General features: G+C 39.2%; 1 protein-coding gene and 1 pseudogene across 1 annotated transcript in view; both read right to left on the reverse strand.

Annotated features, from left to right (window-relative positions):
• Positions 1 to 1,815: 1,815 nt before the first annotated feature.
• On the reverse strand, positions 1,816 to 14,555 carry LOC121942295 (annotated as a pseudogene).
• A 1,330-nt stretch (positions 14,556 to 15,885) lies between these two features.
• myom2a (myomesin 2a) overlaps positions 15,886 to 27,392 on the reverse strand; it is a 41,310-nt gene continuing 29,803 nt past the window's right edge. Inside the window, 14 exon segments of the mRNA XM_042485544.1 lie at positions 15,886 to 17,326; positions 17,329 to 17,635; positions 18,473 to 18,528; positions 19,301 to 19,323; positions 19,416 to 19,452; positions 19,564 to 19,727; positions 21,178 to 21,283; positions 22,516 to 22,554; positions 22,661 to 22,748; positions 23,557 to 23,670; positions 23,762 to 23,829; positions 24,914 to 24,973; positions 25,811 to 25,955; positions 26,971 to 27,107. Coding sequence (XP_042341478.1) covers positions 17,127 to 17,326; positions 17,329 to 17,635; positions 18,473 to 18,528; positions 19,301 to 19,323; positions 19,416 to 19,452; positions 19,564 to 19,727; positions 21,178 to 21,283; positions 22,516 to 22,554; positions 22,661 to 22,748; positions 23,557 to 23,670; positions 23,762 to 23,829; positions 24,914 to 24,973; positions 25,811 to 25,955; positions 26,971 to 27,107 — 1,544 coding nt within the window. The 3' untranslated portion in view covers positions 15,886 to 17,126.

The raw sequence follows: 27,392 nt of genomic DNA on the forward strand, positions 1-27,392 counted from the left end.
CTGCATTTAGATGCCTTTTAATAAAATTTAAACCTCTAAAACAAGAGAAAATTCAGTTCGATTTCTTCTAAAAACATGGAGCAACTTCGCGAGAAATGTCCAGCAAACTGCACGAAATAAAATAAAAAAGATTAAAAAAAATAAATAAAAGTGAAAGGTAACTATTATTAGATTACTATTATTATTAGGATTATTAGATATTATCAAAAAATGAGGGAAAAATGTCCAAAAAGCTATAATTATAAGCCCCTTATTATATATTCAAAAACGTTATGGAAAAAAGAAAAAGAAATGATTTCACTTTTTTAACGCACTTTCATGAGGTCATTTTCTTATTGTTTTTCTTAATTTTTTTCTGTTTGAAGTTTAATGGTAAGATGCTCATCGTGCTATTTCCATATTTTTGAAAGAAATCAAGCCAATTTGCTCACGTTTGAAAGGGTTAATACACACACATAATTGTTGGTAGACATATTTATTGTTGGTTTTGGTATTTTCATGACAAAATATATAATCTCACCAGATTTATCCTTTAATACCCCTTTTCCACCAACATGGTACAGGATCCATTCCAGTTCCTGCACCTGACATTGAACTACCTGAAGTATTTTGACCAAAACCAAAAAAAATTATTTGCAGCTGGAACCAAAAAAAAAGAACATATATTCTTGACCTATATTGTGAACCATCCTGACATCATATATTATTTACATATTTTACAGGTTGAAAGGAGACGATGGAGAAGGCAACAATACAGACTTTAAATCTGAAATCACCAGAAAAAAGAGCATGCAGCGGTCTCATTAATAGTTAGTCCGTGCTTGTTTTTGGATAAAAACAAATATCTGTAATAACAGAACTAAAGGTTGCAGGTAATCAATGCTATCCGCCTTCTTTCAGCTACTGTTTAATTCTATTGTGCATTTTGCAACGCCCTCCGTTAATGACACATCCTTGTTTATAATGGTTCTGATCGAAACTGGTGGAAACGCAGGCTGGTTCTCTAAACAGCACCGAGGTTCCAAAAGTCCTGAACGAACTTGATTCAAGAACCAGAAGTAATGTGGTGAAAAAGTCTGAACAAGTAAACTTTCAACACAAACAAACACATGTGTAACAAAACTGTTTTCACAACCATTTTTACAATTCAGTTGACTGATAAAATATATTTCACTCTCTGCAAGCGCTGTCATCGTATTCACTCCACTAAAACTTCATCTGACTGACCTCATTATCATCCTGACCCTGCTTCCCTGTAACACATATGTCAGGGTCATACATGGACACTGATTTAATATCAGACACCTGATGAATCCAACACATTCGCATCCCAAATTGTCACATGTTGCCGCTTTGCAGTGGACCACGTCTACATATTATGTTCTCACTATCCTTCTGCGTCTGGTGTTTACGTTCCGGGAGCGGACGTACTTGTTGAGTGAGAATGGGCTGGAAAGCACTGCAAAAGCGGCGGCGTTTGACGACTTCGGCATCAGAACAGGCTTAATGAATCACATCCTGTGTTTTGCCATCTATGGTGAATATCTTCCCTGATAGGAGCCACATTATTATTCATAGAAAAAATGCATATGCAGTATCAATGTCTCTGTGTCTCAAAATAAGGCCACGTTCAGACTGCAGTCAAATCAGATTTGTTTCTCAAATCGGATCCTGAAGACAGACAATCACTGTCATTTTCAAGAGATCAGATCGGATTTGTTGCGTCAACACATCAGCGGTCTGTACTAACCTATCTGCATGGGTTACTGTGGTAACGACATAGGCGTCAGTGCGTGCGCTGGTGACGCAGATTATAAGCAAAATGGGGATACAACATCTCGCCATCCAAATATTTGCATTGTCAAGTTGCGGTGCTGAACTGGTGCAAATTGCGATGTTTGTAGCTGCACTCATGGCGGGCTCCACCAAGGACGCTCTGATAAGTGATTCGAATGACCAGAGCGTCGGGAATGAAAACACATCTGTAGAAATCCAATTTGATGCACATTTCATACCACCTCTACACGTGGTTTGGATCTGATTTGCAAAAATCGGACTTCATGTGGTTATTTGCTTTTCAGGTTTCATAAAATCAATCTGGATATGACAAAAATCAGATTTGCGTTTGCAGTCTGAACAAAGCCTTAGTCACAAAACAATTAAAGGTCTTCGAACTAAATGCCTTCATTCCTGAGCGTGGCGGCCTCCTTCTCCTCCTACTTGTTCTTGCTTATCAGATTTCCCATTCGCTGCATGAATCTCCCCAGTTTGTTGTCGGTGCCACTCTGCGTCTGAAACATCGGATAGTCGTTCCTGTTCAGGGAGGACGCTCTGTCTTTCTCTGCGGGATACAAACTCGACACCTTCATCGATTTATCCAGAGGGATACTGTCGGTGCTGAGCAAATATTCAAATCGACTGTAGGCTTTCTCTCTCCTGGTCTGATAGACGATCGCTACCTCGTCGTCCAGAGTGCTCCTCGAGCCTCTGTCCTGCTCCGCTGCGGAGCTCGTCTTCTTTTTGCTCGACCGCTGAGGAGTTAATCTCTGGAACGTAGATTTGTGTTTCTCTGTCTCACCGAGAGAACTCTGCGACCTGGAGATGCTCGGCGGGCGACCTTTCTTTGTTTGCTCTGCCGCAGGTGTTTGCGAATGGTCTGCTTTGACCGGCTGGGTCTGCGACCTCATTGACCCTTTTCTGTGGAGAGCCTTCTCCTCCTTTTTGGATGCTTTCTTTTCGTCAGGCGTAAGCATCGAATGTACTTTCTTCCTCAAGGAGTTCTTCCTTTGAAGCGGCGGATCTTCGTGCTGTGTTTGCTTTTTGTCCGTGTGACTACTCTTAGCTTCGGCTGCATGTTGAGATCCCGCTGAAGTGTTTTTTGGGACAGTTTGGGCCTCGCTGGACGTTGACTTCTTTCTCTCTTTGGGAGCAGCTGAGCCGGAGCTGTTGGCCACCTTGCCTGTCGGAGTCAAAGAAAAGACACTGTATTAAAAGCTCCAAGCACATTTTAATTGTGCAAAGTTTCGATCTTCGTCAGGCATTTTTAAATCTTCATGACTCTCAGGTGATTATGATCTGCTTCACTGACAAACAATCCACTCTCAGGGTGAGACAATCGGACTGGGCCAATCAGAGCAGAGCTAACAGGCACTATCTGATGTCTCCATGAAAAGATACCAATGCTATACAAAAAAAAATACTATTTATATAATATACTAGAATATAATATATAGAGTACAACACATCAAAAGTATTTCACAAATCATCCAAAAACACCAATCCTAAAAACAAACAACCGAGAAAAGTACATAGTAAAAGTATGAAAAAATAGAAGAAAGCTAATAAATTATTCTCCAAAAGGAGTTTGGAAAATACTGGCACATTCAGTCGTGCAGTAATCCAGATTTTGTGTTTTGACAGGAGGACAACACAAACAAATAAAAGAAAACAGGGAAAAAAAGGGGGTTTGCATCGTCATTAAACTTTTCGGAAAGACAAAAAATTCAATCAAAGTATTAATAAAGGTGAAAACAGATCTATCAATCATACTTAGGAAAAATGTTTCTTTTTAAAAAATATAGCCAATTACGAAAAGGTTTAACCCTTTAACACCTGAGCCATCATCTGTTTTCTATTACTGAATTTTGATGCCTTTAACAAGCATTTTGACTCGTGAAACCTCAGAAAACTGGTTTGATTTCTTTCAAAAACACACAAAAAACATAATGAGAAACTTGGCAAAAACTATCCTTCAAACTGCACAAAAATAAAATAAAATAAATGAATAATAATGAAAGAAATAATAAAAGGCGACACAGAAATAATAAAACAAGAAAAAAATATCCAGAAAAATATATTTATAGTTCTCTTAATTATATATTTAAAATTGTGTCACTAAAAGAAAGGAGAGAAAAAAGAAAATTATAATTTTGATAAGAAAAAAACATTTTTTTTTGGCACTTTCTTAAGGTTATTTAATTTTTTTTTTTGTTTTGTTGTTTGCTTTTTAAAAAAAAATATTCAGTAATTTTCTTCTAATGTCTTATCAATTTCTTGCTAATTTCGGGCCATTTTATTATTAAGTTGCTTGCCGGCCTCTGATGTTTTTTGAAAGAAACCAAGCTAATTTTCTTAGGTTTCAAAGGGTTAAACTCTTGGTTTCGGGGTGAGAGAGTACTTGCACGTTGCTTTGGACCTCACCCGTAGAGCTGGCGCTGTCTTTGGCTTGATCGTGGCGCCGTGATTCTGCAGGTAAACTGGATTTCACGGAGTTCTCCTTTGGTGCAGGTTTCTCTTCTTTCTGAACCTCCTCATTTCCCTCTTTGAATGCAGCCGAGTCCGAACTGTTGACTCGTGAACCCTCTTTCTCTTCGGGATCTCGGTCAAAGACTCCATCGTTCTCGGGTGCTGGAGACCGCTGGGCTGCAAGTGTGCGAGTTTGAGCGTCGGATCGGTTAGTTTCATGTCTAAATCTGAGGTCGTCCTGGAAAGAGGCTCGTGCCAGTCGTACGTCTGCATCGTCTTCCGATCTGGAGCCGCCGTGACATCGTAATGTGAGGCAGAGCGGACGCCGTCGGTGAAAGTTTGTGGTCTTATGTCGCCGTCTTTGTTTGTCTCAATGTCTTTGTGGTTTGTTGGTTCCAGACCGTTTTGAGCATTTGGTCTAACTCTGCGACACCCTGCCTCATGTCCAGACCTCTTAACGAAGACATATATTTTGATCTGTCCAGAAACATGGACCTCAGGGACTCTTGGCTCTGCCGGAGATTGGCGTACTCCTGCAGACTGAGCCTCTTCTGCCTCATTTCCTCCATCCTGGACTTAATGTCCCTCGACCTGCTGTGAAGCAGCTGCTCGTTTAAGCCCGTGTGACTACTATACGGAGACGCCAACGGGATATCGCGTCACATGATGCATCTAAAGGGTCTCTGTCGTCAAAGTACGCGTCTATTTTCCACCTGTGGAGCGAAGTTTCGGAGTTGAACGGTATCAGATTCTGGTCTGCTCCGTAACGAATCCGGTGTCGAAGGTGCTGCTGAGACAACCTGTTTGTCAGCAGCATGTCGCCCGCCGCCGCCTCTCACGTTAAGTCCAGTCGCCTCGGGAGGAGGGATATCTTTGGTCCCCATCCTCAGCCGAGTCATGGAGTTTAACTTCTGCAGCTCTCCGCCATAGCTGTGCCCTCGCACCATATTCACCGTGTCCAGACAGTGAGATTGATGCAGCCTCTCCTGCACGCTCAGGCCCCTCGTCATGACGGCGGCGTTGTTCAGCCTCTCATCTGAGCGCTCCTCATGCCGTGCATCACTTTGGGTCTCGTGTGGATTTGGTGGAGGGACAGCTGGCTGGAGTTGGGGCTCTGCACAGGCACGGTGTCTCTCAGGTACAGGGCGGGTGATTTGGACAGGACTGCAGGGACGGTGGAGCGAGCGTACAGCCTCCGAAACTCCTCGTCATAAGTGCTAACCAGCTGACCTGTGATCACCAGAACCATGCTGAGGTTGATCTTCTCAAACGACCACGTGAAGCTGAAAAAGAAAGTGGCGACACGTTACCAAGAATACCCAAAAAACACACCGACGTATCATCTGCTGTCTAATGAATCTTAGCTCTATGAGGCTAAATTTGATTGATCGATTGGTGGATGTGATGATATTATCGGTAGTAGTCTGATTTTGAAATTCACATTTTGTGAGAGATATGAGTGTGTGCGGGTCCAAAGGGTTAATCTCCCATCTGCATAACAAATTAACCTTACTAATCAAGAAACCCGAGCTTTGAAAAGTGTCAGAGAATGAATGCAGGAGCTGACTCACCTGTACGTCCCGAACATCACAGTCTGACAGTCCACCAGAATGAAGCGCTGCTCCAGATCTCCACGAAACTTGACTCCGGACCGACACTGATACTGCTGCCCCTGAACCGTCCGAACACGGATGTTCTGATGGAGAAACGAACACCAGATTAGAGACATCAGAGAAAGGGAAAGAAATAGGCTCTTTTTTTTCTTTTTTTGCATTTACTTTAAGTGAGCAGTTGTTTGCACAAGTGCGTTTTAAAATCAGTACATTTATTTTCTCAGTGTCTATTTACACACACTATTTACACATTTATTTAGAAGAGTCACACTGCAGCTAGACTCCACTCTGAGCTGTTTTTCAGCTCGAACTCGGCACATGAACGCATCAAGGTCAAAGGCGGCGAGGGTTAATGCAGCGAGGTCATGTTTTCGGCTTAGTGCTAATTAATTTTTATATATTATATCAGATTAAAACGGTTAATTTATGAGGAAAAAGTCAGAAATATACTGCCAGAAAGTCAGGTCTTTCTCTGATTACGCTGCACGCTGTAGGTTAATTTTTTTATTCAGATTGCAGATATTTGCACCGTAACTCCAACTTCTGCACAACTGCACAATCCCTCCATTACACCTTTATCAGATACATTTTGTGTTCTTTATATTCTATTTTTATTTCATTTTATATTTTAAATTGCTTATATATTTTTATCTTAGGTGTTATACTATTTAAATTCATTTTTATTATGTTATTTTTATTCATTTTTTTTTACGTTAAAAACAGATCGTATGAATGTTATATTTCAACCTTGCCAGGACGCCCAGGGATATACATCCAAATGTAAATAGTCGAACGGCCCCACTAAAAATATAAAAGTCTTTCCACTGTACGTAAAAAAAACCAAAACAAAAATCTGTGTTTCTATGATAACACTGTGAGAATGATCCACAAAAAAACTGTAGTGTGCATGCAGGGCCAGTAGTTGGCGGTGTAACCTTGTCATGACGCGCCATAAAAGAGCATCACATGCATCGCCAGTTTACAGTTACAGCTAAAGTTTGCATTTTCAGGCCCCCAGAATTGCTGTTGTCGTGTGAATGAAAGGTCAAACTGCACCATGAGTTTAACTTTTAATGTAAGAAGTGTTGCCATGTAAACGGCTCCCAAAACTGTCAGCTACACCTGCGCTCAAAGTTCTCCCTTAACCTTCATTTAACACAACTTTAACAAAACTTTTAATTTTAATATTAAGTATATCAATATAAAGATGTGTTTTGATACAAAAAAATCTTGTTGTAATGTTTTTTTATAAAGTGAGATCTGCTTGATGTTTTGTAATATGACCTCGACATCAGTTTTGCTTTTTCTGTGTATTTTCTGCATAAATAAATGAATTGTTGATTGTCTACTGTTTGACCACACTGAGATGTTGACCCACACCTGCCGCCACAGAGCTCGACGGTCTATTGGTTTGCATTACGTATAAATATCAGTCTGGTTTCATCTTTTCAAACATTTGACCTGAAAAAGATCCAAGCAGGATTGAAATTTTGTCTTCAGTAAGCTTGTGTGGCGTGGAGTAAACGTGGCGTTTGCTTTTACAAACTCTGCGTTCACTGTTACGACTTTGACACAACTCAAGTTTTTAAAGTCTTGAGACATCATCGGTTTTTGGAAGGACAGGCGTCGCATGAGAATCTGAATCTGGAATGTGACGCTGCCTGTTTGAAAAACCAGCCGGGCATGTGCAGGAAATGTTTCTGCCTAATTACACAGAGCTAATTTAAGATGCAGGATTATTGGCTTGTTTGAGTTTAACTAGTTTGGTAACTGTCAATATGACAACACTGATTTATGCATTATTTCAGATATAGTTATGTCTTCTAACAACATGTGCAACCATGTAGAGAAATGATAAAACACGGCAGGTCTTCATTACAAATTTTTGCAAAACTTAAGTGATATTTTTAAAATGTTGATAAAACATCATTGCGAGATGACTGTTTTTCCAGTAACCATGGTGATGGATGTTCAAAACATTAGCAGGTTTATGTGTTTTGCAGCCGTCATTATTTCCAGTCAAAGATCGCGCAGGCGTGTTATGGAGCCCCTCATACGTTAGAAAGTAATAAAGAGCGCCGCATCTGGTCGCCCGAACCAGCTGAGCTGAGGTTTAATGACGCACAAAAATCAGGCCGAATAAACTGGCCTTTACATTAAGCGAAATATTCAAGAGCAAAACTTTGTTTTTCTGCACCAAAGTTTAGCACAATCTCACTACATTTATTCGGTACCATCTCCGGAAACTTTGGAGGTTTTGGGGGTTTAAACGGTGTTTGGCTGCTCAGTGTGAGTTTGCACTCAGTGACCGACCGGTTGAGTTAGGTTTAAGAATTTAAAATGTGTCCAACAAACAAACAAGTCCATCATCAGTCTGAGATAATAAGCACACGCACAGGCTCAGAAATCCCCGGCAAACTCTGTCTGCACATCACATGACTCCTCTCGTGGTTTTTGGGCTTTTGTTTGATTTATGCGTCAGCTCCTTTTTTTCTTATAAAACATGATGAACTTTTTTGACCTTTTGTTCTTTCACTGCCGTGCAGGAAAATGACCTAAAACACTCAGTAAAGGTGTAATTTTCCTTTAAATGAGATGCATTTTTAAGCAAATTCAAAAGAAAGTAATTCTGGGAAATTAGGAAAGTAGAGCAGCACTTTCTCCGGTTATCCTTTACCCATAGCCTTAACACACACACACACACACACACACATACACACACACACACACACACACACACACACACACACACACTCCTTGTGATACTCGACAAGATCAAACCTGTGTGTCAGTTTCTCTGAGGCTGCTATTTTGATGTGGCTACTGGCTAAGCAATTTGATCACAAAGCCGTCAGTGTGCTCGCTGTGACGACTCGCTGTTTGAACTGTTGAATCTGTCCTGATGCTGCTGAACCGGAAAATCCGGCCGCTAACAGATCTGTCCCGCGGCTGCCGCAGCTGTCTCGTATGATAATGACAGGTAGAGACGCACGCAGCGGGGAAAAGCTGGTAAATGACAGCGTTTCCACCGGGGTGTGGAGCAAATGTCAGACTTAATCCACTTAATGCTCCTGCCAATAGAAGAAAGGTCGTGCCACAAGCAGGAAACATTCCTTTATTTGCTTTTTTCTTGTTGACCCTTTGTGTTTGCATTTGTTCTTGTTTTTTTGTTTGACTTTAGATCTGTCTCTGTTTGTCGATGTTTATTTTATTACTTCCTGCCTCGTTTTGTCTGTCAAAGCACTTTATAAACATCTGATGCAGCAGGAGCCACAAGAGCTGTTACTGCATCTCATAACTCTTCAAAAGTTGAGCGGATAATCCCGAAGTTTTGAATCCACATTTCCTCTGTGAAAACGTGGACTATCAGCTCCCAGAAATCCCTCATACGTGGCCGCTCCCACGTATGAGGGGGTCGCTTTTCCATCATGGCTCCATAACACGCCTACGTGGCCTTGGATTGGAAATAATGACGGCTGGTGCGGTGGCTGCAATAGAAATAAAGCTGCCAATGTTTTGTACATCCATCGCCATGGTTACTGGGATGTTATCACCAGAGGAGAAGTCGCAGAGCATCACTCATCTCGCAATTGTGTTTTATCAACATTTTGAAAATATTGTCAAGTTTTATGCACAAATCTTTAATGGAAACTCGCCTCGTGTCTGCCGACACGGCGGCCATCAAATCCAAAACAATTAAAAACGGTGAAACGGCCTTTTCTTTGACACTGTTCATGTCTTGGTGTTGTGTTTTGGCAGCGGCGTATTCGTCTCACCTTGAAGTCTTGGATGTTGATGCCCACCCTGTTCGCCATGGTGAGGAAGCCCCTGAACTGGGAATGATCCAGGAGGATGTAGACCACCACGCCCCTCAACGTGGCTGTGATGATCTCTTTGAAAATGTCGACGTCGGTGAACACGTCCATCGCTATGGCAATAATCTGGAGACGTAACAAACATTTGGAAAGACGATTAACATCTGAGGAGATAAAGTTTGGACTTTAAAGACGTTTCAGTGACAGGGAGGAGCTTCTGTGCCGGAGAGGTCATCAGAATAAAATGCCGACATTGTACGTGTCTACAAACCGCAGATATGTTACATTTCTATGATTCCTATGTATCGGATCAACATTTTTAATGTTATATAAACAGACTTTGTCGTCAGGAGGTGTTGATGTTAGATGCCGTGATAACTCTGTGAGACACATGCCAACCTGCAGACCAACATACTACAAAACGGGTTGTTTTTTAGCGATTTGTTTGTTTGTTTGTTTTTACTGAGACATCTTCTGTTACGACAGTGCCACAAAAATATATCTTTTTTTATTTACAAAGACAGAGACACAAAGCAGAGTTTTGTTTTTTTTAACTGAGACATTGATGCCTTTCCTGCCAGGATGATGCACAAAAACGTTTGTTGTTGTTGTTGTTGTTGTTGTTGTTGTTGTTGTTGTTGATTTTTCATAGAGACATCACTGCATTTGGTTTCCAGGAGGATTGTACCAGTTATTGACATGCCAGCTACATAATAATGTACAAATGTAAAATATCGGTTTGCAGAAACGTACAACACAAAACAAAACAAAACAAAACAAAACAAACAACTTCTGGCTGCATGGAGAGTGTGAATGAATAAATGAGAGGATCAATAAATATTAATATATGAAATTATTATTTGCATGTACGCACAAAACCCAAACACACTGCAAATGTAATCACCTTAATTAGATCTTGAAGGTTAAAATGTAGTTTTTTGGGGGGAAGATTTAATGTCTTGATTTTTTTGAAGAACAGGGAGGGCTTTTAAGTTTTTATTTTAAGAGTTAACCCACCCTTTTCTGGTCTGATGTGCATCTTTATGAGTGAAATTATTAACAGGACACATCGCAGCATGTTGTATCTAATAGATGTTCTGTAAATTATGAGGAGCGGTTCTCTGAGGAAACAAAAGCACGACTGAAAGTCTGAGTTATGGAGTCATTAATGCACCGAGCAGCTGCACAGTGAGCAGTTATTTTCAGATGCTTGATATCTCAAGAATAAAAGTCCATTTCCTGCACACACACTCACACACTCACACGCCCTGTTGTTAATGGTGAGTTATTAGTTTCAGCTGTGGAGACGGCGAGCCGGTGAAGCTGAACCCCGAGAACATTCAAGCCGAGACACGTTGGCGGGTTGATGCCATGCGTCTGAAGGTGAAACCTTCATGGTAACCTTTTCAATGAAGAGCTCATTTCACAGCACGCAAATGAACTTTTCTTCTCTCTGTGAGGCTGAGCACAGAGTGTGTGTGTGTGTGTGTGTGTGTGTGTGTGTGTTTGCAGTAATATACAGTCTGTTGTTTAAATGTTAAGATGTATTTATCTCATGCTGTGACAACCTGCTTCATTATTTATTTTTTCAAAATGAGTAATGACTGATAACTCGCCTCAGGTGCTCAGTTTTTCCTGCAGCTCTGCCAGCTGAGTTTGATTGTTGTAACTTCAGTAGCTGCTGGATACACGTTTACTACACAAAATGACTGCTGCTGCTGAAACTTTCAGCTAATGAAAATCTGCAGTACAGCTGGGCAGTATACACGTATTATATCAATACTGTGATATGAGACTATTTATTTATATAGTTTATTTGAGGCACAATGCGGATAAACATAGTGACGGATATTTCTCGTATAGAGGTTATAGCTGTTGCTAGTTTCCGACTCCTGTCACTATTTAGGCTTTTAGTAAAGAAAAAGAAGAAAATAAAGGAGAAAAATCAGGGTTACATTAACAGCTATGGCAAAAATAAGACAAAAAGGTGAATATTTACATGAAAATACATAAAATATAACATGCATTTACAGTTATGAAATAAAATAAAATGAAAGTAGACATCTCAGATTTTGGATAATGTTATCAGGGGTGCAGCACCGAATTTTGGGTCCTATGAAGTCTCTGTGGGTCCCCCGTGCTTCCTTTCATGATGCATGTCTCTCTCACGCACCTTTCATTTATTTTTATTTTTTCTGTTTGCTTTCTTGTCCTTTTCTGTCTTTCTTTCTTTTCTTTTTATCTGCTGTTGAATCACAACAAGCCGTTTTTAAGTTTAACTCAATCATCGGGTTCATTTTTTACAGATTTAACAGTGAAAAAACAGAAAACGGCGTGATTGAGTGCTCATCGTTTTAGCTGGATGAGGGAGCGAGTGCAGGACGGAGCAGGTCTGACCTGCAGACGACGGGCGGCTGCGTTTTAACACGTGTGATCTGACACACGCCTGCCGAGCTCCACAGGCTCCTGCATGACTCACATCGAGCGCATCTCTTCAGATTTTCAGATTTGTTTCTGCACGTTTTATTTGAATGGAGCGGTCCTCCTCGTAACCGTAAACTGTCTCAGAACGATTATCAGATGACATAATTCTTTCCCGGGAAAACATTAGGAAATGAGAGATTATTAAAATAAACTGTTACCCTTTGATTTGCTGCCCCAGTCCCCAGAAAAATATGGAGCTGGTCATCTGTGTTAGCCATAGGGGGGAGTGGATCTCCCAGCTGCAAACTTTTAGAAATGTTTCTGATGTGAGTCTTCACTGTGTGAAACTATTGCAAACGTAGTCAGAGATATCGAGAAGAACAAATTCCCCTGAAAATCGAGAACATTTGCATTTGTCTTCCCCAAAGAAAACAACAGGTGTGGTGTGTATTTTATTGTTCCCTGAGGTCCTGCCTTTGCTTTGTCTTTTGTTTTTAAAGGTGCTATAGATAGAAAATCATTATTATAATCATTTCTGCAGATAAATCCCCCTAAATGCTGCACGCCGGGGCTTTCAGCGAGGATCTGAGTGCCTCTCGCGTGCTGTGTGTGCAGAGAAATATGTGGTGTGATGTGTTTTCTCCTTTAAGAAAGCACGCCTCTCACTGTGTGTTTGTTGTGCAGATTATCCTCTATTGTCCATGTGCTCCGCGTGTTAAATATGTGCACAGCACAGACAGGAAGATGAATCTCCACTCATGTAACCTCAGTGACAGATCAGATGACCCTGAGATCACCTTTTCGCGTGTTAACGCGTCACTTCCTCACCTGCCTCGCCTCCTGGATCTGTTTACGAATCACCTCTTTGATGGTCGGCGTGTTTTGTCTCGGCGGGTGGAACAGCAGGCTGATGTTGGTGTCCACGCCCTCCAGCGACACGTCCGGCCAGCCCAGGTCCAGGTCGGGCACCTCCTCGTCCGACTCGGTCGGGAAGTAGGTGGAGGGGCTGGGCTCGTCTGTGACCCGTTTCCCCTCCGAGGAGTCCTCGTCGTTCTCCACAACCGGTAACTCTGCATTTTCCAAAATGAACAGGATCTCCCGCTCTGACAGAAAGTGGCTGATCTGCTCGGCTCGGAGGAACTCCTCGTAGGCCTCCTTGCCTCCGCAGAGCAGGGCGTAAATGGCCAGGCGGTAGGTTTCTCTGTAATGAGGCTGGACGTAAAGCAGGACGTCGTCCTCTTTCAGTGAAGACAGGCAGGACAGATTGGACTCCATGGATCCGAGTCTCTCTGTGCAGCAGCTCTCTGGTTTACCTTCAGTGTGAAGAAATGTGTGTTAAAATGCTGTTTAATAACTCTGAAACCTAAATTGCAAACACTCAAAAAGAAGGCAGTCCTGCAAATAACAAAAAAAATTAAAAAATTAAAAAGTGACAAGAAAATGACCTTAGTTGAAAAAAACAAAAAAAAAAGGAAATAAAGCGGGAAAAATTATTAGAAAATCATCAAATAACTAGAAAATATATATATGTATATATATATTAAAAACATATAATATTATAACTATCTAATAAAGGTTATAGGAAAAGTTTTGGAAAACTAAACATACTCTAAAAGTTTTGGAGAAGAATGGAAATGTGTTTCACAGACTGGTATAATAACACACGATGTGTCCAAGAACAGTCGGAAAATTTGAAAATCCAACAGTAATTTCTTTTTTTCAGTTTCTGGCTGTGATAAATGGTTTCATTTTGGTGATTTCTGAGGGAAATATGTGCATTTTGAGGCATGTTAAGAAGAAAAAAGTGGAAGTATCTTCTTTAAAAATTGTCCCAAAAAAGAGAACATTTTTATGAAAAGAATAAAAATAAATACATTTGCCGAAAATGTTTTTTAATCACCAAAATTAAAAAAAAAAAAAAAAAAAAAAGGCTAAATGTTTTCTTTAAAAAATGGCAAAAGTTTTTAAAGAACAAAAATTGTCATGATATTTTCTTTAAAAATCGCCCAAAAATTTCCTTGTAATTTTCTTTCTTTCTTTTTTTAATTTTTTTTTTTTACCAATTTCTTTTCTATTTTTTTTGGATCATTTCTTGGTCAGCTGCTCATTGCCTTCTTTCCATGTTTTTGAAAGAAAAGCCAATTTGCTTGGGTTTCACAGGGTTAAACTACAAAGAAGCAGAGACACTTGAGAGCTCACTGACAGAGAAAAAGCAGTTTACATGTAAAGTGTGAAAACCTGTCTGTCAGGTGTGATTCACCACAGGTAGGCTTAGGTAAACAGCACAAACATGTGAGGACTTCTTCATTTAGTTATCGCTGAATAAAGTGATGAAACAGATCTTAAACTTACTTCATGACGGTGAAATAGTCCTCTGCAGACTCCTGAAACCTTAAAGAAACAGCTCAGACAGCAGTTAAACCCTCCGGCCAGCCTCGGTGTGTGAAGCAGCAGCAGCACTAAGGTGTGGATTTGAACTGTCGATGCAAACCAACAGCTTGTTGTACCTGCCCTCACATACTGTCAGCAAGCACCGCCCACCTCAGCTCACCTGGTGTCAGGAGCAGGAGCAGGTTTGTTTAGCTCCTCAGTCGTCGGCCGGTCCGTCTGAGCCTGGATACAAGAAAACATGCGCACGTTTTTACTTCATTCAGCTGCAGCAGGAATCGTGTGACCTCCTCACATACACCACTGATCGAACTGCAGTCAGCAGGAGAAAATGTTGGCATTAAACGTTTCTGCAAACATGTAACATTTGTACGTTTCATGTGTATCATATCAACGTTTCCAAGGTAATGGAGCATATGAGCCGACTTTGTGGCGTGACACCCAGATAAGATGCACTGTTCGAGACCAAAAACAGCTAAATCAGTCATTGTTTTATCGAGCCGTTCCAGCTGCTTTTTAGCCGCCAAATGCCGGTGTTTTTGTAGCTGCATTTTAGCTGTAGCTGCATTTAAAGCAGATTTTTCAGAATTTGTTGGTGCATTTTTCGCCAAGATAGTACCACAAAAAGATGTTTTTTAGATGAGACATAGCTGCTTTTCCAGTATTGATAATGCCACAAAAAAATGGTTGCTTTTCTCCAAGCACAGCGTCATCACCTGGTAAAGAGCCACGAAAAGCAGTTGTTTTTCACAGTTTTTCAACATGCCATCGCTGCTTGTTTTAACGCCCCCGATTGTCCGCCTTAAACACTTTTTTCTTTAGCAACCCCTTGTTGCATTTCCACCAGGGATAGGATATTTTTTAATGAGACATACCTGCTTTTCCAGCGTGGAAACTGCAGCGAAAAGCAGTTGTTTTTTGCCATGGCTGCTTTTTCTGCTGGGTTAGTGCCACAGAAACTGGTATTTTAAAACATGGTCATTTTCTGACCGTAACCAAATGCTTTTTGTACCTAAACATACCCACACAGTATTGGTAAATGCAAAGTTTCAATGAATCGGATACAAAATAATGTACAAAGATGTGCAGAAACGTACAATGACAACATTTATTCTGGTGACTAGGTTAGTTCAAAAGTTTGTAATCTTAAAAGCCTGATTGCATCCAGTCGAGAGGTTTATATTTCTGAAGCGTCTTTCATGCCGTAAGTTGTATTGTTTGTTTCATACATGTTCGTGATTATAGAAGAAACAACCATCGATGTAACAGCTGATTACAAACTTTTCAACAGTTGTGTATCTGAGGCAGAAAGAGATGGACCACAGAAGCACAAGGAGGATGATCAGTAAAGTTTATTGCCATCACAAAGCTTTGGGGGGAAACACAACATGTCAAGACAGACGGACGTCTCTGGCACAGAGACCGGGGCAGGAAGTGAATTTCTTTATCCACCGGATCACTAACCGGCATCTTTATGACGAGCTACCGGGAACCAAAGCGGCTGTTGAGGAAAATGTCACCAAACCAGAGCAAAAACAAAAAAAATAATCTGGTTTCTGGTGTTAATTTTCACGTCAACATAAATCCAGCTCTGCACCAGCAAACTCAGGTCATCCAGGTTATTAAAGGGTAATTCCCGTGTTTAACAACTGTGGTGTTTTTTTTTTTAGTTTTCTTCTTCTTTTGTACTCACCAGGTAAAATTTATCACACCTGAAATGTTGGAAACAATGCGCCAGAAAATAGAAATAATCTGCACGGTGACAGATGTTTACAACGGACAGTTTGAGTGATAATTTTAACGTTTGCCTTTGTTTTCTCTGTCAAATGTGTTTGTCTAGTGTGAGTTTGTTTTCTTGACCTCTCTTTAGAGACGTCACTGGCCCTTTTTTACACAGAGACCGGGCATTTTCACAAAAAAACAAACAGCAGCATCATGACGCTCCACTGAGTGATTTTAGACAGTATGCCGGCATCAAGGAAGCAAAAAAAGGTGCAACTTTAACACAACAGTGTCGGGCCTCTTGTGTGGCATATAACGAATGTGTCATCACACCCGTCCCGCTCACGATGCCGTCACCAGCTGTCCCTTTCACACAGACTTCATTTGCTGTTTTTATCTCTGTTGCGGGCTCAAAACCTCAAAACCACAGTAAGAGGTCGCGATAGTCTCGCCTTAAACCGCGGTGTAAAAGTGGTCACTGGTAGACCTGAAATTGTGACCCAAGTTGTAATAAACAGAAATGATCCTTTAATGAAAAATGTGTACAGGCTTTCCACTAACGTTTGATAGTGGAAGGTGCAGCTTTGAGCCTAAATATCTGCCCTTTTTTTTTTTACTTTTTGTAGTTTTTGCGCCCTTTTCCCAGCTGTGCAGAGTTGAATAATATGAAATTAAAACGTGTTTGTTAGCAGCTGCTGTAAAAGCCCTTTATTATATATCCTGCGACTAGTTCTCATAAATTATAGAGAACGCAAAAAACTCTTTGCCCGTTTTGTGGAAGTTGTGGAACTTTAAACAGCGACTACGTCTAAATAAACTTTATCACCTCATGGTTTCACACTCATGCTATAAATCCGCTTATCGTTCCCCCCTTCGGACGTCACCACCGTCGTTTACTTCCGCGGTGGGGTCGGAGACTTCATGAATCTGGGTGGGGTGGGGGACTTGGCGCCGCGAGGAGTCGGGGACTTCGGGGTCGGGGGGAGATTTGGGGACCGGGGTGGGTGGAGGCGGGGGTGGAGGCTGGAGTTGGGCTCTTCATGGACGCCGGGGTCTGGGCCTTCGGGGTGGGGGTCGGGGTCTTGGACGGGGGAGCTGGGGACTTCGGCACAGGCGTGGCGGCGGGGGCGTGGCGGCAGGTGTGGCAGCAGGCGTTTTGGGCTGTCCCATTTTGGGCTCGGGAATCTGCTCGCCGTGCCTGTAGACGCTGACGGTGATCTCGACGAACTCGCCACCGTACTTGTTCCGCACGTTGATGCTGTACTTGCCGGAGTCGTCGGGGGTGACTTTGTTGATGACGAGGCTGGCGAACTTGCCGCCGTCGAACGTGACCTTGGTGTGCTCGGTGCAGGCGACCTCCTGCTCGTTCTTGAACCAGGTGACCTCGGGGGTCGGCTCGCCCCACACGGTGCAGGTCAGGCTCAGAGACTGGAGAGAGTCGAGAGTCAGCTCAAGTCAAACTGTTTTCAAAATGTTTCTGAGAGCGCTGCAGCAAAACAATTCAAGCTCCCGTAGTGCAAAATAATCTCACAATTTCCTGAAAATGCAATAAAATTTGCACTGACTGAAAATTAAATAAAACCCAATAATTTAAATTCACGACCAAAAATGTCCAGATTGCCATTTTAACGGGACGTTTTTTTTCTTTTTGAACTGATGAAATAATAATTTTGACAGATAAAGTAATAATGCTTTTTTCTCTTGTTAATGATCTTTACATACATATTTACATTTCTCAGATGATTTTAGGATATTTCTAGGATTTTAGGACAGCTCAAGGACTTTAAGACATTTATCCAATTTTAGGATGTCTGAAGGATTATAGCACAATTTTCAGATTTAAAGATGTTTCTGGGATTATAGGATGTTTTTGGGGGGATTTTTAGGAAGTTTTTAGGATTGTATGACATATATTTACATATATATATATATATATATATATATATATATATATATATATATATACTCAGTGACTAAGCAGTATTCACAGTAACAGGTGTTCTGTTTCTGAAAAGAGTCGCTGCTGTTTCCGTCCTCTGAGCTGCATAAACAAAATGTTCATGACTGGATAATAATAAAGAAAGTGACAGCCCATAGATCTTATTTTGACATTTCACATTTTGTTCCTTGCTTCATGAAGGAATGCTGCCGGGTCAGTTCAGCTCCTCGACCCTTTTATTGCTGCACGTCTGTGGACAGAAACCCGCTAAAGCTAACATGTAACGATGTCATCTCACATGTTCCTAACATGTTTAACATCCTCACCTTCTCCTCCATGATGGTGACCACGTCAGGCAGACCGCCGACCACTCTGCCACGGTCTGAGGAGAGACGACAAAAACGTTCAGCGGAGAATATCAGCCTGTTAGCACCGTGAAGTCATGCAAGACTTCACCGGTGTAAACAAGGTGGAGGTGGACAGACGGAGAGAGAGGAGGAGGAATGTAAAGGTCTTTGAAATTCAACATTTGTGTGACGGAAAATGTTCAGAATGTCGTCGGAAGGGTGTTTTTAAAAAACATTTATTCATCACTAAACTGATCAATAACGTAAAAAAATCAGAAATATGTCCCTTAATTTTTAAACCTGGGAAAATATTTCTTTCAAAAAGGCAATGAGCAGCTTCAGAGGTTTTGCCAAAAAATGTGTGTGAATTTTAGTAAAAACTATTTAAAAAAAACAACAAAATACAAACAAAAACTAAATTAAAAGTAACAAATAAAAATATAAAAAAAAAAGAAATGACCTGAAGAAAATGGCTAAGAAATGCTAATAATTCTGTTAAATAAATTTAAATATCTACGATAATTATAAATATAGTTCATTAGACAATTTTCAAAGCTTTTCTAAAATTATTTTCTATATCTACTAGTTTCTTGCAATTTACAGGACATTTCTTGCTAAGTTGCAGACTGACTTTTTCCCTCATGTTTTGAAAGAAGCTGCGCCAAGTTTTTCAGTAAATATCAATAAAAGAAATTAAAAAGAATATAAAAATATATACTAAAAAAGTGATGTCAATCCAGTTTTCAAAGGGTTATATGAAAAGGTGCTGTGTCTGAGGGAATAGATAAAATTAATAACAATACTCACTCTTCTCAGCGAATGCAGCTGCCCTAAAAGATAAAAAAATATCGATTTGATTAAGATTATTTGGATTCGGTTTAAAGGTACATGCTCACAAATGAACGTGGTGTCAAAAACTCACTTAAGTCTGAGGTACTCCTCATAAGCATCAGTGTATGCTGCAAAAAGAGTCAAGAAAATACAAATTCAAACGCCAATAACCTGGAAAACAGCATTTTGGCTACAGAGTGATAACCATGACAGAAAGTATAGTTAAAAATACTTTTTACCTTGTCCGGAGAGGTCGAAGGTTCTGACGTGAGTCTGCACGCCGTCTGAGATCTCGATGGAGTAGTTTCCTTTCTCTTTGTCGGACGGATCGCAGATCTGCATCCAGGCCATCTCCGCTGTGCCTCCGATCCTCATCTTCTCAGAGGACGCAATCTTGCTCTCCCTGCAGGCGGCGAGGGACGACAGATTTACTCAAGTACAAGTACTAATACAACTCTGAGAATACACTCCACTGCAAGTAAAATTCAAAACGTTAAAGTAAAAGTACATGGCAAAATGTACTTCGAGTATAAAAAGTGAAAGTACTGATTGTGCAGTTCTACTATTCTATCTCATGTGTTCAGGCCGTTTGTAGGATTTTAGGACATTTTTCGGATTTGAGTACATTTTGTTAGATTTTAAGACATTTCTAGGATTTTTGGACACTGTTGGATTTAAGACGTTTCTAGGATTTTGGGACACTGCTCTGTTTTTTTTTAAAGATTATTTTTTTAGGCTTTCATTGCCTTTAATTGATGGGACAGGGTGAGTTTGAAAGGGGAAGAAAGGGGACTCGAACCCGCGGCTGCTGTGGCGAGGACATCGCCTCTGCACATGGGGCGCTGCTCTATCCACTGAGCCACCAGGCGCCCTGGATTTTAGTAAATTTATAGTATTTAAGGACGTTTGTAGGATTTTAGGACATTTCTTAAGTCTTAGGACATTTCTAGGACTTTAGGGTGTTTCTAGGATTTGTCGCATTTAAGGACATTAAATCCGTTTTTCAGATTTAAGGATGTTTCTACGATTGTAGGATTTTAGGACACTTTTCAGATTGTAGGATGTTTCCGTGATTTTAGGATTAGGAGCTCGGCTAGGACTCCTGTCAGGGGTGTTAATGATGTACTCTGGCACCGTATGTATACCAGAAGTACAAAAACGATTCCCAGTGTCAATAACTTTATTTTTATTGTGAATTAGAAAATGTCTGTAATATTTCTGCTTCATTAACGTGTATGTGTAATTTTTCTGTTGTTGATGTTTAAGTTTGTGCTCATTTTAATTCCTTTATATCCTGTTGGGGAAGTTAAATTTAGAGTAAAGCATCATATTGTAACCTTGTTGTTGTCCTGTGAGAACCACGAATCTCTAAAAGGTCCGAAAAAAAGCCGTTTTCAGCTTTGTGATGATGTTTTTTCCAGCTGATCTGAGGGGGTTTTTAAGAGTTTATTTAGCTTTAAGTGGCATGGCTGGACTTTAAGCTGCTGGGATGTTTTTACCTACAAAGTGGGTAAAAACATCAATAAACATAATATAACAGACAGAAAAGCATTTATATATGTAGCCCTCTCATTCATGGTAGAATCACAAAAAATAAAGGAAAAATGTCGTAAAAAGTTACGCAATATAGGTGGAATGGAGGGTCCTAAACCTTACTCTTGCTCAGTGTCTGGCGTTGTCGCCTGACAGCGACCAGTGCTCTCAAAGCGGCGAATATTTGACGACCTCAGGCTGGAGTTACACAGCTGGTAAATGCTGTGACATCTCAGCTGTCAAAGTAAATATTTGAAAAATGCCTTGTGCACTTGTCATGTACAAGGTGGAGTCAAACGCAACATTTCACTGAACCGTACTTGTGTTTCCAGACGGTCTTCATCTCTTCTGTGTAGTAGTTCATGTAGCACTGCAGCCTGATGCCCTCTGGTGTGCACTGCAGCACCAGCTCAGAGGCAGACGCACCTGACGGACACAAACACACACACGGACACACACACGGGCACACACGGACAAATATGGACACACACGGACACACACGGACACAAACAGACACACACGGGCACACATGGACACACACGGGCACACACGGACAAATATGGACACACACGGACACACACGGGCACACACGGACACACACGGGCACACACGGGCACACACAGGCACACACGGGCACACACGGGCACACACGGACACACAAAGACACAAACAGACACACACGGGCACACACGGACACACACGGACACACATGGACAATCAGAGGAAATCAACAAAAAACGAAAAAAAAAAAAATCTCTGCAATTGTGTTCAACTTCGAAGTATACACTACGTACTATAACATTAATAATAATGATAATAATAATAATAAGAATAATAACAATAATAATTATAATAATAGCATTAATAATAATATCGATATCAACAATAATAATAACAATAAAAAATAATAATTTGACAATTTTAACAAGGCAAACCAGAAGCAACATAACTATAATAGCCAAACAATAATAAATAACTTAGTCCAAATAAAATCAAAAGTAGAATTAATCAAGAGAGAAACAATTACAAAAAATAAATTAACAATAACTACCTGTATCAATAAGAGTAAATACAATTTAAATAATATTAGCAGTAAACATAGAAATAATTGTACTAATAATAAAAATATAATAAATAAATAAATAAATAAATAAATAAAAATAAAACACAATCAAGATGAAATAAATTAATAAAGTAAAAGATAAATTAAAAGACAAATTAAAGTAGATAAATTAAAATATATATGATATATGAAATTATATGTTTAATGATTTTGTATTAAACATATGTTCTCCAGTTGATTTGGGGGAGTTGCTGCCTTTATTTCTAGTTTTTCTACATGTAAAATTATTTTGGCAAAGAACTTCTTCAGAGATTCCTCAGGCGGCCTATTTTCTCCTCATTTAAAGGTTAAATCAAATTGTTTTGGGAGAGGAGACAGTCAGACCTTCAGGCTAAATGAACGTACAGCTGCATGTAGCAGCGAGATAGAAGTGGATTCACTGTAAATCCTTGAGGAGAAACTCCAAAAAATGTTGTTGAGGAGTCGCGTTGACATGGTAACTGTGCAGCGTAAACAAGTCAGATGAAGACATTTGTTACTTTATGTCGTAAACAAACTAAAAGACGGTGTCTTTACGTCAGCTGATCAAACTCACCAGCAATCTGGGCGAGGGCGTTGATGATGTCGTCAAACACTGAAATCATCGACAGAACGACACAAAAACATTAGAACGTGTTTAAAATAAGAATAAAACATTTAAATTAAAGTGAGTGACCCTCCTCTGGACAATGAGAGCGTACCTTTGCCTGAGATGTCAAACGCAGACGTGTCCTTTCCTCTGTCGTCGCTGAGCACGGCCTTGAAGACGCCCTGATCTTTTCTGGAGAACTGGACAAAACCAACATTCACGTATTAACCAGCAGCTGTGATATATTTTTAAAATCTGTATATTTTGAAACTCATATTAAAGCTGTCAGATAAATATAAACTTTAGAAATAAACAATATACAATACACAGTGTGGCTGTATAATTATTAATGAAGCTATCCAAAAATAACAGCCAAAAGCTGCTGATTGTTTGATCATGCATGTTATTCTATTTTTTAATTTTTTTTTATCTTTATTTTTATTTTCAATTATTTATCTATTTTTATTTATTTTTATTAATTGTATTATTTATTTTATTCCGAGCTATAGATTCATATACTGCATATTTTTTTTTACTTTTCAAACAATTTCAGGAAAAAAAACAAACGTGGACATTTACTACTCTAACACAACTGAACCTAATTTTAATAATTTATTTACATTTTGAGAAAATTCTTCACAATTACATCAATGTTTTTTAGTTCCTTAGTTTTGACTCAATGCAAATCAAATACAACTGCCTTTATTCAATGCAAGAAGCAGTTTTAGATGATTACTATGACCCATAATCAACAATCTGTTATAATGACTATTTGCCAATAAGGATATAGCATCAACAAGCCTCTTTTTGCAACAAATTGATAATTTTTTTAGATTATATATAACTTTATTGTCAATGTACAGAAAAAATACTTAGACTTATGTGCAACACACTGCAGTTTTGCAAAATGCAGTATTTCTCTGTCACATTTAAATTCCTTGCCTGAAATAAATAAATAAATAAAAGTGAAGTAGGAATGTATTTTGGTGTGGATGCGTCTTTAATTACCAGAGGGATGGGCAGAGAGCAGGCGCCTGACATGACATTGGGAGGAGTTTCTGGGACGATCTCGTCATCCTCTTTGTACCAGTGGAAAGACGTCTCCTTCTTCACATTAGCCACCTGACAAACAAACAAACACATAACAACAAATTTCACTGAGAGAAATGAGAAACGACAAGAAAGGTAAACAGAGCGGGGAATATACTGTTACCTTGCAGGCGAGCATGACAGTGCAATCCTCAGTGACAGTGAAGTACAGATACTCAGAGAAATGTGGACCTAAAATGACAAAGATGAATCATGTAAATTAGGATTTAAGCAGCCGTATGAACATAAAGAAAAAATTAAAAAAAATGCTCTGCCAAGGCTGTACAGTCTTAAATCTGTTCTTTTGAATCTTATAAATATATAAATAAATATGCATTTGGGTCTAAAATAAAATACACAAAAGTGATACGAACAAATTTTCTCCATTTAAGTGCAACATTTAAAAAACAAATAAAATAAATAAAATATTTTTAGTTTTTAAATCAAACATTTTTTTTTGACGTCTTGCTGACATAAAAAAATGAAGGCTGAAAATGCTGTCACTTTTAACCCTTTGACATCTGAGCAAATTGGCTTGATTTCTTTCAAAAACACAGGAAGAAGTCCATGAGCAACTTCATAAGAAATTCATTAAAATTAGCAAGAAATTAGTAAAAAGTAAAAGAAAATTACCTGAAAATTATAAAAAAAAAAATTGTAAGACAAAACAATCAAGGAAATGATCCACAAACTGTGCTTAAACATTCTGTAAGATCATTTTATATATATTTATTATGATAATTAAATAGTTTTTCCTTAGCCTTTTCTCTTTTTTTAGACATTTTTGCTGAGCTTTTTAGAAGAAATCATTTTAAAACTCTACATAAAATGTTTTTTTTCCATTGCTCTGTCAACTTTTTGGTGCAAAAGCAATGTTTATACATTGCGACACAAATAATTGCAATTTGATGCAAAAAAAGCAAGTTTTGATCAGCTGCAAAACTTTTGTTTTTCATTGGCATAATGTATTTTGTAAATTGGATCTTGAGACAGAGCGGGAAGCAAGAGATGAGCGATTCATGATGAAATCAGCGGCTGCGATACATTCTGTTTTTATTTTTCATATTTATTTTTTATTTATTTATTTATAAAATATGTGCTGTGCAAAAGAAAACAAAAAAAAACAAAAGGGGGAACAATGAGCCTACATTAAATTAAGAGATAATACTGATTTGCAGAACATAAAAGCGCGTTTAAAGGACATTTGACAAACAGACGTTATAACGATCCTCTCTTTGTGAACTGAGTGTTTTCAGGTCAGTGTGTGCGTCGGTACCTTGCTTCCTGATGTGCTCTTTCCTCTGAAACTCGGCCTCCCTCAGAGCGACTTTGAACACTGAAACAGAGAAACGCAACAGAGTCACGATCCATAAATGTGGATCACGTTCAGCACTCAGTGTTATTTTCTGCTTCTGACAAACGATTTTTAAGAGACAACAACAAAAACAACATAAAACCTAAGACTGAAAAACAAACGGCGCACAGAGTATTCTGCTGATGCAACTACGAGCCAATAATTAAACTCTGAAATTATTTTCATCTCAAGAATTTTGAAGTTTTTTGAGTCTGCCCCAAAATATCTGTATTTGTCTCACACTGAAAAACCTTTGGAGCTGCACAGTTTATTACCTTCTCTTGATTTTTTCAATGTTTTTCTCACATGAAGTTGCAATGAGACACAATTTAAATAGTATTTACACGTCCTCCACTTAGTCCCTTTAGTACTTTGTCCCTTGCGGCTACCCTTACTACAAGCTCTTGTGTAGTTTTATACTCAAAGCTAACAATAAAGTGGTTATAAAATATTTAAAAAGTTGGCAGGTGAACTATTCAATAAAAGGAAAATGTTTAATTTATACCCTAAATAAGCAATGAATTTTGGGAGGTAAAATTTGTAATTTGTAAAAAAAAAACATGAAATTTTGTTATTTTAGCCTGGATTCATTAGAAAACAGCAATTAAAACTGATTTTCCAAAATAGTTATTTGCCCATTTAAGGGTTAAATTGAATTGTTTGGTTTCTGGTGTGCCTTTTTTATTTCATGGTGTGCCACATTTGCTGCCAAGACTATTTTATTTACAAGTAACATCTGTTATAACTGAAAACCTCAATAAAGACGTCGTGTAAAAAAATGTCCCTGATATACTTCTATGAGATCATTAATAATCTCACCGTCTCCCACCAGGACCAGCGAGCTCTGGGTTTTGGCTTTGCCGTCGTGGATCTGGACGGTGTAAGTGCCCTCGTTGGCTCTGGTGAACGTATCGAGCGTCATCTGGATGATTCCTGTCGCCACATCGTGGCTGATCTTAACTCCCTGAGAGGAAAACAAAGAATAAAGTTGTATTAAAACACACCAAATCTGAGTCAGTCGGTTTGTGATTTTGATTTTTTTTCTGCTTATTTCAGCAACACAGTGAGTCCAGACTCTGCCGCTGAGAAAGTGTTTCACATTACCAACTGTGCATGTTGTATATCAAACAAAAAATGGAAAAAAAACCTTCAAAACTTCATCAGTTAGAGTTCTCAGTTTCCAAACGCTTACTGAGTGTTGTTAAAAAAAAACAGGTGATGTCTCACAGTGGTAAACACGTCCGTTTCATATTTTTTTGGAGCGTGTTGCAGACATCTAACTCACATTAAGTGTGTATTTTACAAAAAAACAACAAAGTTCATCAGTTCTAACATCAAATATCACGTTTTTGTACTGTATTCAAATGTCTGTCAAAGAGGATTTACAAATCATTACATTCTGTTTTCTGCACGTTTTAAATAACGTCCTAACTTTTTTAGAACGTGCTGCAGACATAAAACTCAGATAAAGAATATATTTTACAAAAAATAATAAAGTTAATCAGTTTTAATTTAAAATGTCATGTCTTTGTCTTTTATTCTGTATGTTTAACTGATTTTAATTGACTTTGTTTTTGTCTCTTAAGCGTCTCTGAGCATTGTGAAAAGCGCTCTATAAATAAAATGTATTATCATTATTACTATTATCATTTGTACTGTAACTAAAGTTAATCAGATTAATTATTAAATGCTATATTTTTGTACATTATTCAATTGGCTTTATGTCAAAAAAGGATTTGAAAATCATTGTATTCTGTTTTTTTACGCAACATCCCAACTTTTTTGGAACTGGGGTTGTATTTAGGAAACGTAAACTGGTACAAAAATGCCCTCCACTGTCACTTGGACACAAAAACATGGAGAAATACGGTCAAGGTTGAGAAATACTGAATTTTGCCTTTAAGCGCAGTAAATGAGTAATTGTATGATGACATTTTAATTGTGAAATGCAGTTAATATGAGTGTCGAAGAAGCGTTACCTCCCCACTTTTGACCTCCTTGTCGTTGACGATGAACCTGTAGGACACAGCGGAGGAAATTTTGACGGCCTGCGCCCAGAAGCGCACGTGACCCTTCTCCAAAACCTCGTAGTTCAGACCGTGTTTCAGAGGAACGACTGCACAGAAACAAAAGACACACTGAGATTAGGATCCTCAGGAAACAGCGTTAATTTTAAACTGACGTCAGGACTTTCAAAACCACTTTGAAAAGATCATTAAAAGCTGCTCAGCTCGCTTCTCACTGACCTTCAACCTGTTTCTAATTTACCATTCACTCGTGATGCGTTATTATGTGCAGCTCTTTATTCTGTTTTGTAAGTGATGTGCTTTTTTGTGTAGTTTTATGCTGTATTGTCTGTCTTTTATGTGATATTGTCTCTATTATTTGTTTTGTGTGTTTG

This window comes from Plectropomus leopardus, chromosome 4 (genome assembly GCF_008729295.1).
Source record: "Plectropomus leopardus isolate mb chromosome 4, YSFRI_Pleo_2.0, whole genome shotgun sequence".
NCBI lineage: Eukaryota > Metazoa > Chordata > Actinopteri > Perciformes > Serranidae > Plectropomus > Plectropomus leopardus.